Raw genomic sequence first — 14154 nt, 5'->3', positions numbered from 1 at the left:
GAGGAATAAAAGGCAAATAAACTGCCTCTATATTGCTATTCCTACTAAAACTGCAAAATCCTCACAGGTTTGGGAGAAAACAGAAAGCTGTGATATTTCTCCATGGTGCCAGTAGACAGGATAGGGAAACCAGGGCTTTGCTCACACAGGAGGAGCTGGCAACTTCTGCATTTGCAGCCAGCCAGGTAATTGCTCCCCAGCCCTGGCCCACTTTCTCCATGCCAGGCAGCAAGGACCACAGGGAGCAAAGCTCTCCTGTTATGGCATAACCCATAATCCACAGCATCAAAGGAAAAGCCTTACCTTTGCTCCAGCCCACAGCTCTCATCAGCAGAGGCTCCAGCAATGAGTTGCTCCTCAGCTCAGCACCTGTAGAATCCCCACCATCACCAAATGGAGGAACAACCAAAGCCACCCCAATCCACAGACTTGCAGGAGCCTGAGCTGCTCTTTTATAAGGGGAGAAGCTGGTAGGCAGTGAGATGAGCTACCAGCTGCCTCAGCAGTGCTCCTCCAGCCCACCCACACCCACACAGCTGCCCGTTAATGGCATTTGGGGGTGCCTGGGAGATGGGTGGGAGAAAAGCAAGAACAGAAACAAAATCTACCTCCAGGTTCACCCAGACCCCAGCAGAATTCCCAGGCTGTCTTGTTGCCTCTGAAAGCAGATTTTGTACGACTCAATTCTGGGCATGATTTGGTTAGTTTGTGCCTGGAAGGCAAAATCACAGCAGAGTCCCCCAACCGAAAACCCAGCCATGAAAAGAGGTCATAATGTTACAGAAGTTTCCTGAAGAGTTGGTAAATGTAACCTCAGTGCCTTAATACAGATTATACAGACTGTGTTATTGCAGTGCAGCGATGTTATAAAAGAACCAAAGAAAATCCTTAGCTTTGCATTTTGCATGGAGTATTCATCTACTTTTTAACTATCAGTCCCATATGGGCTCAGACGTATCATTTCCCTGCCTACATGAGCCTGTCAAGACCTACTATCCCAATTAAAGACATGCTTGTGCACGTCTTTCATTACAAAGATCAAATCCAGGTGGAGTGGTTTGTTGAATTCTGGCGGTATCAAGGATTGCCAGCTGTACTGGGACACAGTCCCCAGGAGAAATCAGTTGTCCTAATGACAGATTTGTCACTGCAGTGCAGCAGTGTGGGTGTCATTAGGGAGCCTTGGGGCTGGCAGTGCCACGGAAGGCGGGGATTTTGGGATGGTTCCTGCTGGCCCAACACGCCCCCGGCTGGAGAGCATCAAACCAGGCAGTGCAGGGGTGCTGCTGGGGGTCAGTTCGTGTCACCTTGCCCCTGTGCCCCGAAGCCCAAAGCCCAGAAATCTCTCCAATTACACCAACCAAAGCAAGCGCCAGTTATTTACATGAAAAAAAACCACTGCAGCAGATTCTAAAGCATAGGAGCAACATTCCCTGAGGACTGGTGTCCTCCTAAGCCCCCTCAGCCCAGCTTTAGCTACTGTACAGAGCTGTCCCATCACACTGCAATGTGACCACGCAAAGAGTAACCTTGGGTCAGGCTGAGTCCTGCTCAGATCAATGCAGGAGTGGCTGGAGTGACACCCAGGACAGCCTTACTGGGATGTGACAGAAAATACTCTGCGTTTCTCGCCATTACCTTTTTTTTCCTGTTCTGTGTTTCTAATGGCATTTTCAAAGTGAAAAGGCAGAGGTACCCCCAAACCTTGTCACTGCTCTGGCTGCACCACAGAAACCACCAGTTCAGGCTCGGGGAGCCACTGGACCACCCTTTGCAGGGGTGCAAGTCCGCTCCCGCTTCATGGAGAGCTCAGCTGTGCTTTGTTTTCAAATGTCCTTCAAATTCAAAGCCCAGCAAGAGACAGAAAGGGTCACTGTTGTTCCACGCGTAGGGGTTTATGCACAGTGATAACAGATCTGGCTTGTTCCAGAAGCTGCCCTAGGTGGAGTTTAACCATTAACTCCCGTGGGCGCTGCAGAGCGAGCAGGGGCTGTTTCGATGTATTCCTGTCGCCCCTGACTGCAGCCGGGCTGTGCTGAGGTGCTAACAGCAACCTGAAGACCTGTGCGTTGCTAAAACACGAGGGCACAGAGCATTGGGTGTCCCTGGGGGTCCCCCCGCTAACAGATCCACAAGAAAACCGGCAGATGGCAGCGCAGACCCCTCCCCTACCTGTGCGCTTGGGGCTACAGGGCAGAGGCTCCAGCCTGCTCCAGGGGCAAACTGTGGCTCTGAATAGGAGAACAGCCTCTTTGCTCAGGTTTAAACCATAGATGTGAACTGCGGACATAATGGACAAAGCTGGAAACAAGTCTGCTGCCCAGACCCACCGAGCCCTGGGGATGTACAGGGGAGCCTGGGCTGTTCCACTGCCTGGGTGTCCCTGCTCAGGACCCTCGCCCTCCCTCCCGGACCCTCCTTTCCGTGGGTCCCTCGTGCAAACAGCAGCTCGGTGTCACCACACCGGGTGACCGGCAGCAACACAGGGTGGCAGTGCACACCCGGTGCCAGCAGAAGAGTGGGTAGGGTATGTGGTAATTAACCCAGTGCCACGGTTAAAATTAATTATTAACACTGCTGCGAGGGTAGGGAGGCTTTGCATTATTGGAAGCAATAAAACAATTACAAGAACAACCTTTGAGCATGCAGAACACTTCCCAACAATAACTGGGACAACTGGGGTGGCCAGGCTATTGGAGACCCCTCTTGCCAGCAGCACCAGCTCAGCCCTACTCCTCAGCTCAGTCCTACAAACCCCACTGTTCCTCACAGAAGTGCCTCCAGCTCTGCTGCTGCTTTGGGGCCTTGAATGCAAATCTGCTGCAGCATATCTGGATGCCAAAGGAAAGAACTGCACCCCAAAGCATCAACTGAGCCTTCAGCATCACTCAGCAGGGCTTCACCAAGGAGGGGGCTCATCAAGGGTCTCACACTGAACATTTCTGCATGGAGAAATGACACTGAGCAGCCTTAGGGCTTTCCCACAGTCAGGTTTCTGTACCACATTTTATTGCCAATACAAGGGAAATCTCATTTGTTTGCTACTGATGTGTTAATAAACATCCTTAGACAGATTAGTTCTGCTGAAGCCCAATCGATATCAGGACCTTTATTGCACAGGTTTGGTACTAAACAACAACAATTACTGCAATATAAGTAATCATATCATGATAAAGAAAACAAAACTGCTTAACAGAGATTTATCTACATGCAGAGGGATTCCAAAGTGCTTCAATGATTGATTTACACAAAACACCATACGCCTTCAAAGCATACCCGTGCACAAGGGGGAGGAGAGCAGGACCTTGGCCCCTCCAGCACACCTCAGGGTCACATCAAAGCTGTTTCTATCCACTCCCCTGTGAGCACCCAGACCAAATCACATCTCACCCAGGCAGCGTTGTCCTGCAGACATGCAGGGCACTGGCACCAGCTCAGGGCATTCTCAGGAGTGGCACAGGAGCATTATTTCTTTTTTCCCATCAGTAATTTTTATTTGAAAGAAAGCCAAACCAAATTCCCTTGCAATAACACTACTGTTACTATACCTACAGAGTTTTGAAATAACTATCGCCACATCTGCACTTCTCTCAATTAAGATTATTTGGTTAGTGCAAAAAAAGGAAGTGTGTGTGTGTGTGTGTGTGTGTGTGTGTGTGTGTGTGTGTGTGTGTGTGTGTTTGCGTGAACAAACTGCCCTTGGTTATATCTTCCGAGCCTGTGAGACAACGATGAACGTGCCTCAAACACACCTGGGTTTGGGTTGTACCCACGCAGAGCTCTGGGGATGATGGTGCCTTTCTTGCCACCAGCTGACAAGTTTTAACCATGCAATGGTTAAAATGCAGCAAGATTAAATTTAAAGGGAAATTATTCACCACAAAATAACAGCTTAGAAAGGGAACTTAAAGATATTGCTAAGTAAAGACCATGTACCTTAGTGATACACTAGTTTGATTTCTCAGCTTTGATCTGTTTAGCTCATTGGCAATTTGGTTCAATCAGGCCATGCTGCAACAATCTGATATGGTCACGCTAATGGGAGAAATTACTAACTGAAACTGGGATCATGTCAGCACGGAACACTGGAGCTGGGCTGGCTCTGGGGTAACACACAAACTGAGGAACCACCAGTGCCCTGTGTTTCCCAGTGCCATTCCATAGACCTGTGATGGGCTACCAGAGCTTTGCTGGTCATGAAGGTGATGTCCTCATGGATGCACTCTGCGAGGCAAAGCAGTGTTACAGGGACAAGAAAGGCCAGGCTAAATGAAAGCGTGTGTTGGTTAAACAGTGCTTGCACCAGCATGGCATTGTCACCTGCTTCATTCTTGTTGCAGGGATTGCTTATAACAGACTTTGAAGCAGAAACCATCATTTTGTGCTGTATTCATAATGAGTATGGGAGCAAAAGACAGGCATGAGCTGCATAAAGCACTCAGGTTCATTCAAACCCCAGAAGTTTGAGGAAACATCTGCAAAGTTCTCACTTTATGTGAAGTTCTGCCTGGAAGTGGTTCACAGCAAAGAGCATTTTAATACTAATGTTTAAAAACAGTTGCTTTGTGTTAACACTTTGTCTGGAGAGCAGGGGAATTCCTCTCATACTCCTGCAATTTCTGCTCCTGGCCTCTTCACTTTCTTCCCCCCACCACTTCCCGTAGGTAGCTAAAAATGACCATTTTTGGGTTCCATACTTAATACATTAATGTCACCTCTGCTGTGCCTGTAAGCATTTTGACCATCTCCAGTTTGCTCAGCAGTGTACGTCTGGACTTAAGAAAGTTTTTAGTGCATCCATTTTTAAACTCTGGACATCAATCTATTAAAAAAGGAATTAAATATCAAGAGTTGAGCAAAGGCCCACTGAACTGCAAGCTGAAAAAAACCACTTTACTAAACTAAATACAAAGTGGAGGCAGAACAGGAAAAAATTTCCAGCAACAGAAGCATCTCAATCTAAGGTAGGTGATACTAAATTTGCCCTTAAAATGCTATTAGGAATACAATGCTATTGAATAGCAATTTTATGAGCTACTTTGATGGATTTCACTTATGGTATGGTACAGATCTGAAGTTTAAAATAATTATTTCTATAGCAATAAGTGTCGTATAACTCATTTATGGCAATTTTTTTTAGAAAAAAAGGTAGTGTGCTTTTTTTTTTCCCTAAAGGTATAAATTACCTTAGATTACAGGGTTTTTTTGCCAAGAGCACACAAAAATTATGTGGACAAGGTAAATTCTTATGCAAGCCCATACAGAGAAACCCTGCCCTGCTATATAGCAGCTCCATTTGGATGGTGGCAGGATAATGGTTTAATCAGGCAGGTGCAGAAAACCGATCACATAAACATTTTCACAATACAAAGCTGAAATGAAGACAGGAAAAAAATAAAACTAATAAGGAGTGTGAAGTAGCTGCGAATAATCTTAAGAAGATTGCAGCTGGGTGATGGTGTAAGTGGGCACAGGGAGCTTGTTGGTACTTCACATCTCTGCTGTTAATGACCTGATGCTGAGGAGATACCAGCATGTTAATGCCAGCCCAGAATACATCGATTTAGGACGAAAAGCCTCCTTCAGACGCTGACCTGAACATCAGGATCACATCATCCGGGCCAGCACTTGGTGGCCTCCAGCTGGCAAAGTGGCAACTGCTTCACTGCTTGCAGCATGCCAGGACTTTCCATGTCCCTAACCCAAAAATGAGGAAGAGGGGGAGTGCATAGGTTCAGCTGTAGCAGTGTACGTCAGAAAAGATGAAACGAACATAAGGATAATATTTTTCTTGATTTCTAGTTGTAAATAAGAACTTCCAGCTCTTCCAGGTCATTTTTGTTAACGCTTCTTTGCTTCAAGTTCTCCAGACTGGTGGGCATTATGGCACTGAATAAAACTCACCATTTTTTAACTGGCCATGCCCCAGCAAAGAGATTTTGCACAATTTGCAACGAGGACGCTACTGAGGCTCTGCTGAAGTCGCACAGTGACCAACTCGGAATGACTCAAACATCTTCCTTGCTGTTTGCTGAGGACACAGAAAGCTGCTGTGTGCAGACAGATGTGCACCCACACACACACATCTGCACAGCAAAGCTGCCTCCACGGCCTCATACATGGGGGAAAAAAACAGAGGGAAATATATGTGAAGGGATGCAAATGTGTGTGAAGGGGATGCAGTGCCAGCTGCACCACCGCAGCATGTCAGCCAACTCCAAAATGGGAAGAGAGTATTTCTGCCGTCCCGCCCCACACTTCCCGTCTGTGGAGCCGAGGGCAGAGCTGGGTGGGAGCTGAGTTTGCAGCTTGGGGGGATGCACATAATCCCCAGCGTAGGTGATTTGCACCTCCCAAGGTTTTAGCTGCAGTGGGGGCTAGGCATATCTCAGACAAAGAATCTCAGTGAAGGCTTTTTGGGATAAAACTTTGCAGTAATCAAGAGTAAATTTTTAACTCAAACAAGGAAGCAATTCCTACCTGAAATAGGGACACCCAAACACTGTTTCTGGTCAGATCTGAGAGTGGATAAAAAGCTGTACAAAGATAAATTGCAGGGAAGAAAATAAGGAAGAAAGCTAATTGGGGCATGGCAGGTGATGTTTAAGGATGTTGGCATTGCTGAGACCTGCAACATTTCCAATTGTTTCTTGCGCTGGAAAAAAAGAAAAAAGAAAAGAAAAAAAGCAAAGCAATGAGTTGATGCTGCAGGTTGCAGGGCAGGACCAAGCAAAGTGCCACATCTGATGGCTGCTGGTGACCTCTCCTTACCAGCAATAACATTAGTACCCACACAGCAAAGGTTTTAATGCAGGAGTGTGAGCACTGCAGAGCACTATTAGGGCTTTTTTTCTGTTTAAAATTCCCATCATCTTTGGGCTAGGCCGTATCATGGGCTGGGAGCCATGGGGGACGCAGGCGCCCTGGTTGGAGCGGCCGTCAGAGCAGCGTGGGTGGTTTACCTTGGCAGATCCCAGCTGCAACCTCTCTCCTCTGTTTAACAGCACAGACATCAGCCAAATCCCATACGCAGAGAGCAGGGTTTGAAGTTTGCCGAGGGAACGTTGGTGAAAGCTGGCCATGACGGTTCTCTTGCTCTTGGCAGTTTTGCTGCAAGGTGAGTCCCCAAGAAACCGCTCTGCAGCCACTGATGCCAATGGGAACAGACAAAGCTGGACCTGGGGTTATGGGTACATCCCTGTTTACATCTTCACTTGGGCACTAAACACCTCCACCTGCAAAATGGAAACCAGTCAAACCTCCCTGCCTGCTAGAAGTGCGGAGAGTTGACAAGGGCATGACAAGAGCTGGGAAGGAGAATCCCAGCTCTCCATCGCCCAGTGCTGCAGAGAGCCACATGTGCCTGCACAAGGCATCTGCAGGAAGAAGGAAGTTGCCATATCAGGCAGAGTTTTTACAAATGCCAAAGGTTGTCCTTAGATATTTGCTGTTAATTCTACCCTTGACATTTAACTCCAGACAGGACTGTCATGGCTGATGGGGGTTTTGGGGAACCTTAAGGGGCATCAAGAGTTTCCCCATTTGTGCCATGGGGAGTGGCTCTTGTGCCATCAGTTATCCTCAAGTGGATAATGTGGCACTCAAGGGAGGTAACACACCATATCCAAAATAAACTCTAAACTTTCATGGCCAGATGTCCCACTGGTGCCACTCCTAATCACACCCCTGCCTTGAAGGAGCTCTGCTGGTTTTTGCTCAGCTGTCTCTGAGAAACCAACAGCTTCTGTTTCTTTCTTCCCCAAAAGAGCCGGTTTCAAGCACCTTGTTCGGATCCAGGTTTTTGACAGGTGAGGTTGGAGGATCAGTCACCCATCAGTGCTTCTACTCCATCACCCCAGCCAACAAACACGATCGAAAATACTGGTGCAAAATAGCAGCAAGAGGAGTTTGCTACACCGTCATTTCTACAACCGGCTACACCTCGCAGGACCACACGGGGCGAGTGTTCCTCAAGGACACCCCCCAGAATGGCACCTTTGCAGTGACGATGACAGAGCTGAAGAGCAATGACACGGGTATCTACCGATGTGGCATTGGCACCACCAACTGGGGCCTCTATGTCAGCCTGAACCTGACAGTTTTGGCAGGTAGGATGATGGCAAGGGAGAGGGGAGGTTTTGCCGGCAGCCCCATTTGGGGAGGAATGCTGGAGCATCAGCTCATGCTGTCTGCTCCCTGGACACAGCAAGCCCACTGACTTCTTTTGCCTTGTGATATTAACCAGATATTTACACCAATGGGGTATAAAAGTACCCAGATTTGACCAAATCAGCTGTTCATAAATGGAAAAGGAAACTTCCTCCTGCCTGGCTGTGCACCAGGTGGTCCTTGCTGTGCTCTCTCCCTGCAGATGCCGATGCACCGCGGCCAGCTGAGCTCATCTGGGGGCAGCTCCACGGCTCTGTCACAGTCCTGTGCCCACCTGGTGACACTCAAAGTGATGAGAAGAGGTTCTGGTGCAAACTGGGGAGAACTGGCTGCACTCTCATAGCTGACACCAACGGCTATGTGGAAAGGAATTACCAAGGACAAATCTCCATCACCCCACGGGAGAGCTCTGGAGCTTTCAAAGTCTTGATAAGTGACTTAAAAAAAGAAGACTCAGGGCTCTACATGTGTGGGACGGGAAGGTTTAGCAGTCGGGACAGCTTGCGGGTGGTGGCTCTGCAGGTGACCACAGGTAGGATGGGGTGCTGGGGGCTGCATGTGTTCCTCCAGCCCCAGATGAGGAGCATGGAATGCTGATGCCTTTCTCTCCAACCCGCAGCCTCCACCCTTCCCCAGCGACTGAAATTTCTGAGCGGCACAGTCGGAGGCTCCGTGTCCTTCAAGTGCCACTATGATCCCAAGGGTAACTACGAGAAGAAGTACATGTGCAGGTGGAAGGGAGCTGCCTGCTCGCTGCTTGTGGATGTGGATGGGTTTGTGCATGAGTCCCACAAAGGGAGGATGCAAATAACCAGCAGTGATCAGGAAAATGGGACTTACACGGTGGTGATGAGCCGTCTGAGAGGGGAGGATGCAGGATGGTACTGGTGCGGAGCTCAACACGGGCACACCGAGCACACATCCTCTGTGAAGCTGCACATCCAGAGGGGTAGGTGGTGGGATGGCCTGGAACACAATAAATCCTTTTTATTTTTTTTAAATCACTCTTTACCGCTTTATGGGCATGAGAATAGACTCTGCTTTGTACTATGCAGTAATATAACAACATTAAGAGAAACAACAGCTACTTGTTTTGCCTTACAGCTATTGGCAAATCACTGAGGTGACAGTAAAGGTTTTCAGTGGCAGAGATGTAAGCTTTTGGAGGAAATTTTGTTTGAATTGTGCTATAGATTATTTATGATGCAAACCCCTAGCATATGACATCTGATCTTAGCAAGTGCAGCACAGAGACACGTGCTTTGCTCTGAAGATAAGTTGAAGGTTGTCTTGCAGTTTTGGAATCTGCAGCATGTAAATACACAGGTCCACGTAACTGTTCAGCTGGCAAACACAGAAATACTGGGGTTAAAGCATGAACGTTTGCCAAGTATTAATGGGTTTGCATAATGGGTTTTAGTACTCCCAAGCTGCTTTCTATAAGACTCAAAAGGAATATAGAAATGCTTTGTTTTGGTCGTATCTTGCTGCATATTTTTTTCATAACGAGATGCAAGGTGAAATGCGTGAATCTTTGGTAAATCTAACGTGCTGCCTGTGCAAAAAGATGGATATTCAAAAGCCTCATAATAATTTTCTCCATAGAAACCTACTCTTCACATGCCCCAGAAACATCCACTCTTGTGAAACCCACTTTATCAAGTCCGGCCGCTCACAGCATGCCCACGCAGAGGAGCACAGTGGGCCTGATGTACACGATGGGCACCATCACCGCAAGCACCAGCACCCTGCCACCCGCTGCCACCCCCGGCACCTCCATAACCTCCCCAGGAGAAATCTATCATGAGAGGTAGGTTCATGGCCACGTTTCTCATTAGCACTAACTTGATGGTTTACAACCTGTCTGTTCCATTTCTCAGGGCCCTACATAGGTTGTGCACAGGTTGCAAGTTGAAAACACAGATAGGAGACATTAGTAATTAGGGAAGCAGATGGTAAAGTCATCTCAGATCTGTCTTTGGCACATGTCTTTGAACTTGTCTCTAAATCTTCTGGTGCTGACCACTCCTGTGGCTCAGATGCCAGAGTCAATAGATGGGCTCCTGTCTGTTTTCCTTTGCTCAGCAGGGAGCCATGATATTAGGAAACATCAAGCTTGAGCAATAGCGCTGGTGAATCAGTAGCTGCAGCATACTTCATTGCACACATTATCCCAGCCCCAGTAGGCAGCCAGCAACCCAGATAGTGTTTGGGTGCTCTGTTGCATAAAGAGCTGTCTTTGGGCAAGGTTAATCAAAAGGCTGTGAGCTCTTTTGGCCAGCAATTATTCCATGGTACTTCTCTACAGAAAGCCCTGTGGTTTCCCCAGTGCCTTCAGCTCCTGCGCTTCCTGCTAAGCAGGATGGCCACGAGCACCTCTTGCACCTTTCACTCCAGCTGTGGCCACCATCCAGCACTGGGTGCGGCGATTTGCATAGCCGGTGCAGATCCATCAGATGTTGTGGTATCAGCCATAACTGGAGAGACACCACAAAGCCCACAAATCCAGCTCAACATCCTGAGCTGCCCCTCCATGCACCTCGGAGCTTGCATCTGCCCCGGGGACCCCCAGCACGAGAAGCACCATCGTCTTCATCCCCAGAGTAGAACATGTTACAAATCACAAATCATGCTCTTTGTATAAAGAGTCAGACTTTGCACCATTGTACAATGAAAATTTGCTTATTTTCCTTTTGGAGGGGTGCATTCAGCTGACAGCACAAACCCCACACAGTAGAGGCTGGTGTATAAATTGCTTCCTCATGTGCCAGCTCCAGATCAAATGGTTTCATCTTGAAACTCTTAACTCAGAGTTAACTCCTTTTTGTAAAAAACCAGCCTGCATTAAGGCACTTTAGTCATCCTGTAGCTGAGCCAAAATCCAGTTTCATTCTGGTGGTTCCTCTTTCCAGCTCATCAGGTGAATCACATCTGCTCCCAGTGGTGGTACCAGTTCTCATTTTACTGCTTTTCATCACCACCACCCTTCTTGCCCTGACCAAAATAAAGCTTCAAAAGGAGATGGGTAAGTTGGCCAGACACCTTCGGGTTGCGGTTGTTGTTTTGCAGTGGTTTAGCTTCTCACTTCCAAGAGCTGCAGTCTGATCCACTGAGGATTTCCATCTCTAGAGACACACGTCCTAAAAAAGTCGCTTCTTTTTTTTTTAATGTGTTTAAACAAAAAGCAAATGAAGGAAGTGGAAATTCTGAAGCCCCACTGAAAGCCAGATTGAGTTTTTGTGTAGAGAAGATTTACGGCTCCATGAGTGCTCGGAAATCCTGAGGTATAAAGGGCAGGGACCTGTGTGATGTGAGCGGCTACATGCCAGGCGGCTTCTCAGGGCTGAATCCAATGCATTCCGTGCAAAACTGACAAAGACTTGCCCCAGAAATCCTTGCTAATGACTGATTTTCAAAAATACATGCGTAGATATCTTGTTCTATAACATACTGTGCCTATAGAGATAAATTTAGGGACAAAAACCTTCAGTGAGGACAGCAGTGAGTGGAAATATTATTCAGAAGTATAAATTATATATTATTCACAAGAACAAATCTGGGTAACAACGGGTGTCCATTACGCCATGCTTGTGTATTTAAGTAGGCATTACAGGAGCTGTTCCCGCCATCACACACCTATGTTTTGTTTTTAAGGAGAAGAAAGAAGCGCTATGGGAAACAGGGAAGTGGCACCGATTTGGTCTGATCCAGACCCTGTAAAAGAGCAAATGATGGAGGAAACCCCGAGTTCAGAAAAAGTGCCCGAATGCCAGGCAGACTCCAGCAAACGTAGGTGGGTGTTTGCTGGAAATGGCACTGCAGTTAGAAGAGAATAAAAGCAAATTTTAAGCAGAGGGTTTGCAGCTCTGGATGTAAAATAGACACCAGCTTTGCAGTCCAGGAATTGCAATTATGCAGTCCAGGATTTATGTTCTGATGCAAAGCAATTTCCTTTATTCCTTACCAAGAGATGTTACGCCACAGATTTTTAAAGACTTGGATTAAATCCTATATGAGGCTTATAAATTTATTATAAGGTTGATTATAATTTTTGCTTACGCATACTAAACATGTTATCTCTTTTCCTGCTTGCTCATTTCAATAAAGTCTGATTCCTTATGACCTCTTACAATATTGCACAGAAGCAATTCTTGTTCCCAGTGTTGCAATCATATCATTCTTTTTTGTCCTACTTGTGTAAGATAATCTCTGCTATCCTGGGAAGATTCAGGATAACCGACTTATGTGTAAGAGTCTATGTCTTCTGGCAAAAAATAAAAGCAGTGGGCCTGTCTTATATTAGTAAGAATATTAGTACTCTTTAGAGAGAAGCTCTTGTAGAAAACACCTGAGAAAATATTTCAAAGTATATAGGAATTTCTGCAAATTTTATCAGTGACATGTACCCTTCACCATTAAAAAAACAACCCCAAACTTAGTGGAATGATGGTTCAAACAAATTTGGCGGTGACATTTCATATTTTCATCACACTACACTTAAAGCCAAACTCTCTTAGTGTATAAGCAGGTAATAATATATTAAATTCTGCAGAGGGAAATAAGTGATAGTGACAGTTTGCATCCTCTGGAAGGAACTACCACCTCTGTGCCCAGTTGTTCAGGACACTTGTATTTCATTTCCCATTTCAAACATCCATTGAGTTGATCAGAAGCAGAAAACAGATCTACAGAGATCACATTTTCAACGCTATTTAGAGAATATACTATAGGTGTCAAAAGAAGCTTTCGGCATGGCTTTAAAACCAAGGCCATTACAGTCAAAATCTAGAATATTTTGTGGAGAGCGATACAACTTCCTAAAACTATACAAGTTTCATTGCCGTTCAAGGTTTTACTTTATAAAAAAAGAAGCTGTAAGAAGGAGTTTTGCAGTCCTAAATGTAAAGAGTGGGAAGAAAATAGTACATCCTGCCAAAAGTCTTGAAAATAATCAACATTCTGTGAAAAACTTCTAAAAATCAAAACCCAAAAAAATCACCTGTAAAAATATCATAGAGAGGCAATGTCAGATCACAGCTTTTCTTCTGGGTTGTTTTGCTGATTTTTTTTTACAGCAATGCCATGGAGAAAACAACACTTTCCAGCAAGACTGATCAAGACTTGAGAGAAATTAAGCAGATCCCCTTTTGTCACAGCCCCCATGCACGTGAGCTCTGAAATTTCGTTATGAAAAGCCAAGGCTGTAAAGTGCAAAGAGCCCGGTGCTGCTTGCTGCTCACTGTCCTGCTCTGAAACAGAGTGTCCCATGGCGAGAACCAAATCCCTGCGGGCTGCGTCAGTGCAGCTTGCTGCGCGATTTGTAGAAAAGAGAATAAAATAACGCATCTGAACAGAGCTGTTTGTGTGCAGCCCTGACTGAGCACCCCAAGGTCAAAGGAAGGCTGGGGAGGGGGTGTGGGGAGGAAGGGACCCATGGCTGCAGGTTTGCTGAGTGCTAGGCAAAAAAGCGACAATTTTCTGAATTTATTTTTTTTTTAAATCTTTATCCATTGGTTCAGTTTGCAACACAAACCGTATCTGACTTCAGTCTATCAAAGATTCCCAAATTCTCAAGTGCTGTTTTCCCTCCACCTCTTCTGCAGATCTATCCACAGCTTCAAAACCAAACCATTTCAGCCCAAAGCAGCACAGCCCCATGAGGTAGCTTTGCTTTGCATGCTCAGATTGCACACCATGCTGCAAACTGTGCTTTGGCCTGAAAAAAAGAAGCAGCAAGCTCAGGGTTGTTTGTTTTCTGGGGATGCCAAAGTGCTTTGAAACCTGTGACTTGGCAGGAGGATGCTTCCTCCTCTGCTAAAGCCAGTAAATGTATTTGCATGAGACAACAGATCGGTTTTACCAGAAACCTTAAGGGTGAAGACTGTGGCTTGGTTAAAGAAATCCTTCACCCGCCCTGGACTGACTTTTCTCCCACAATGCACAAGCGGTTGCAGGGCCCCATGGCTGGTTTCTGCCAGGACTTCC

The 14154-nt window shown here is 46.5% G+C and overlaps 1 protein-coding gene across 1 annotated transcript; it reads left to right on the top strand.

Moving 5' to 3' along the window:
- The first annotated feature begins 7080 nt into the window (after positions 1 to 7080).
- Positions 7081 to 9296, top strand: FCAMR (Fc receptor, IgA, IgM, high affinity). Its single transcript, XM_010188900.1, has 5 exons — positions 7081 to 7117; positions 7767 to 8108; positions 8372 to 8701; positions 8789 to 9118; positions 9274 to 9296. Exons 1-5 carry the CDS (start codon positions 7081 to 7083, stop codon positions 9294 to 9296), a joined length of 1062 nt encoding a protein of 353 aa, XP_010187202.1.
- Positions 9297 to 14154: the final 4858 nt, after the last annotated feature.

Source organism: Mesitornis unicolor, unplaced genomic scaffold (genome assembly GCF_000695765.1).
Source record: "Mesitornis unicolor isolate BGI_N332 unplaced genomic scaffold, ASM69576v1 scaffold36947, whole genome shotgun sequence".
NCBI lineage: Eukaryota > Metazoa > Chordata > Aves > Mesitornithiformes > Mesitornithidae > Mesitornis > Mesitornis unicolor.
Note: the sequence above shows the minus strand (reverse complement) of the source record. Positions and strands in the feature narration are given on the sequence as shown.

What these genes read in the sequence shown, in the direction of transcription:
- FCAMR (XM_010188900.1), top strand. Translation starts at nt 7,081, where the DNA reads ATGACGGTTCTCTTGCTCTTGGCAGTTTTGCTGCAAG. An exon ending in CTTGGCAGTTTTGCTGCAAG is followed by an intron (nt 7,118 to 7,766) that starts GTGAGTCCCCAA and finishes CTTCCCCAAAAG; the next exon opens with AGCCGGTTTCAAGCACCTTG. An exon ending in GGCTCTGCAGGTGACCACAG is followed by an intron (nt 8,702 to 8,788) that starts GTAGGATGGGGT and finishes TCCAACCCGCAG; the next exon opens with CCTCCACCCTTCCCCAGCGA.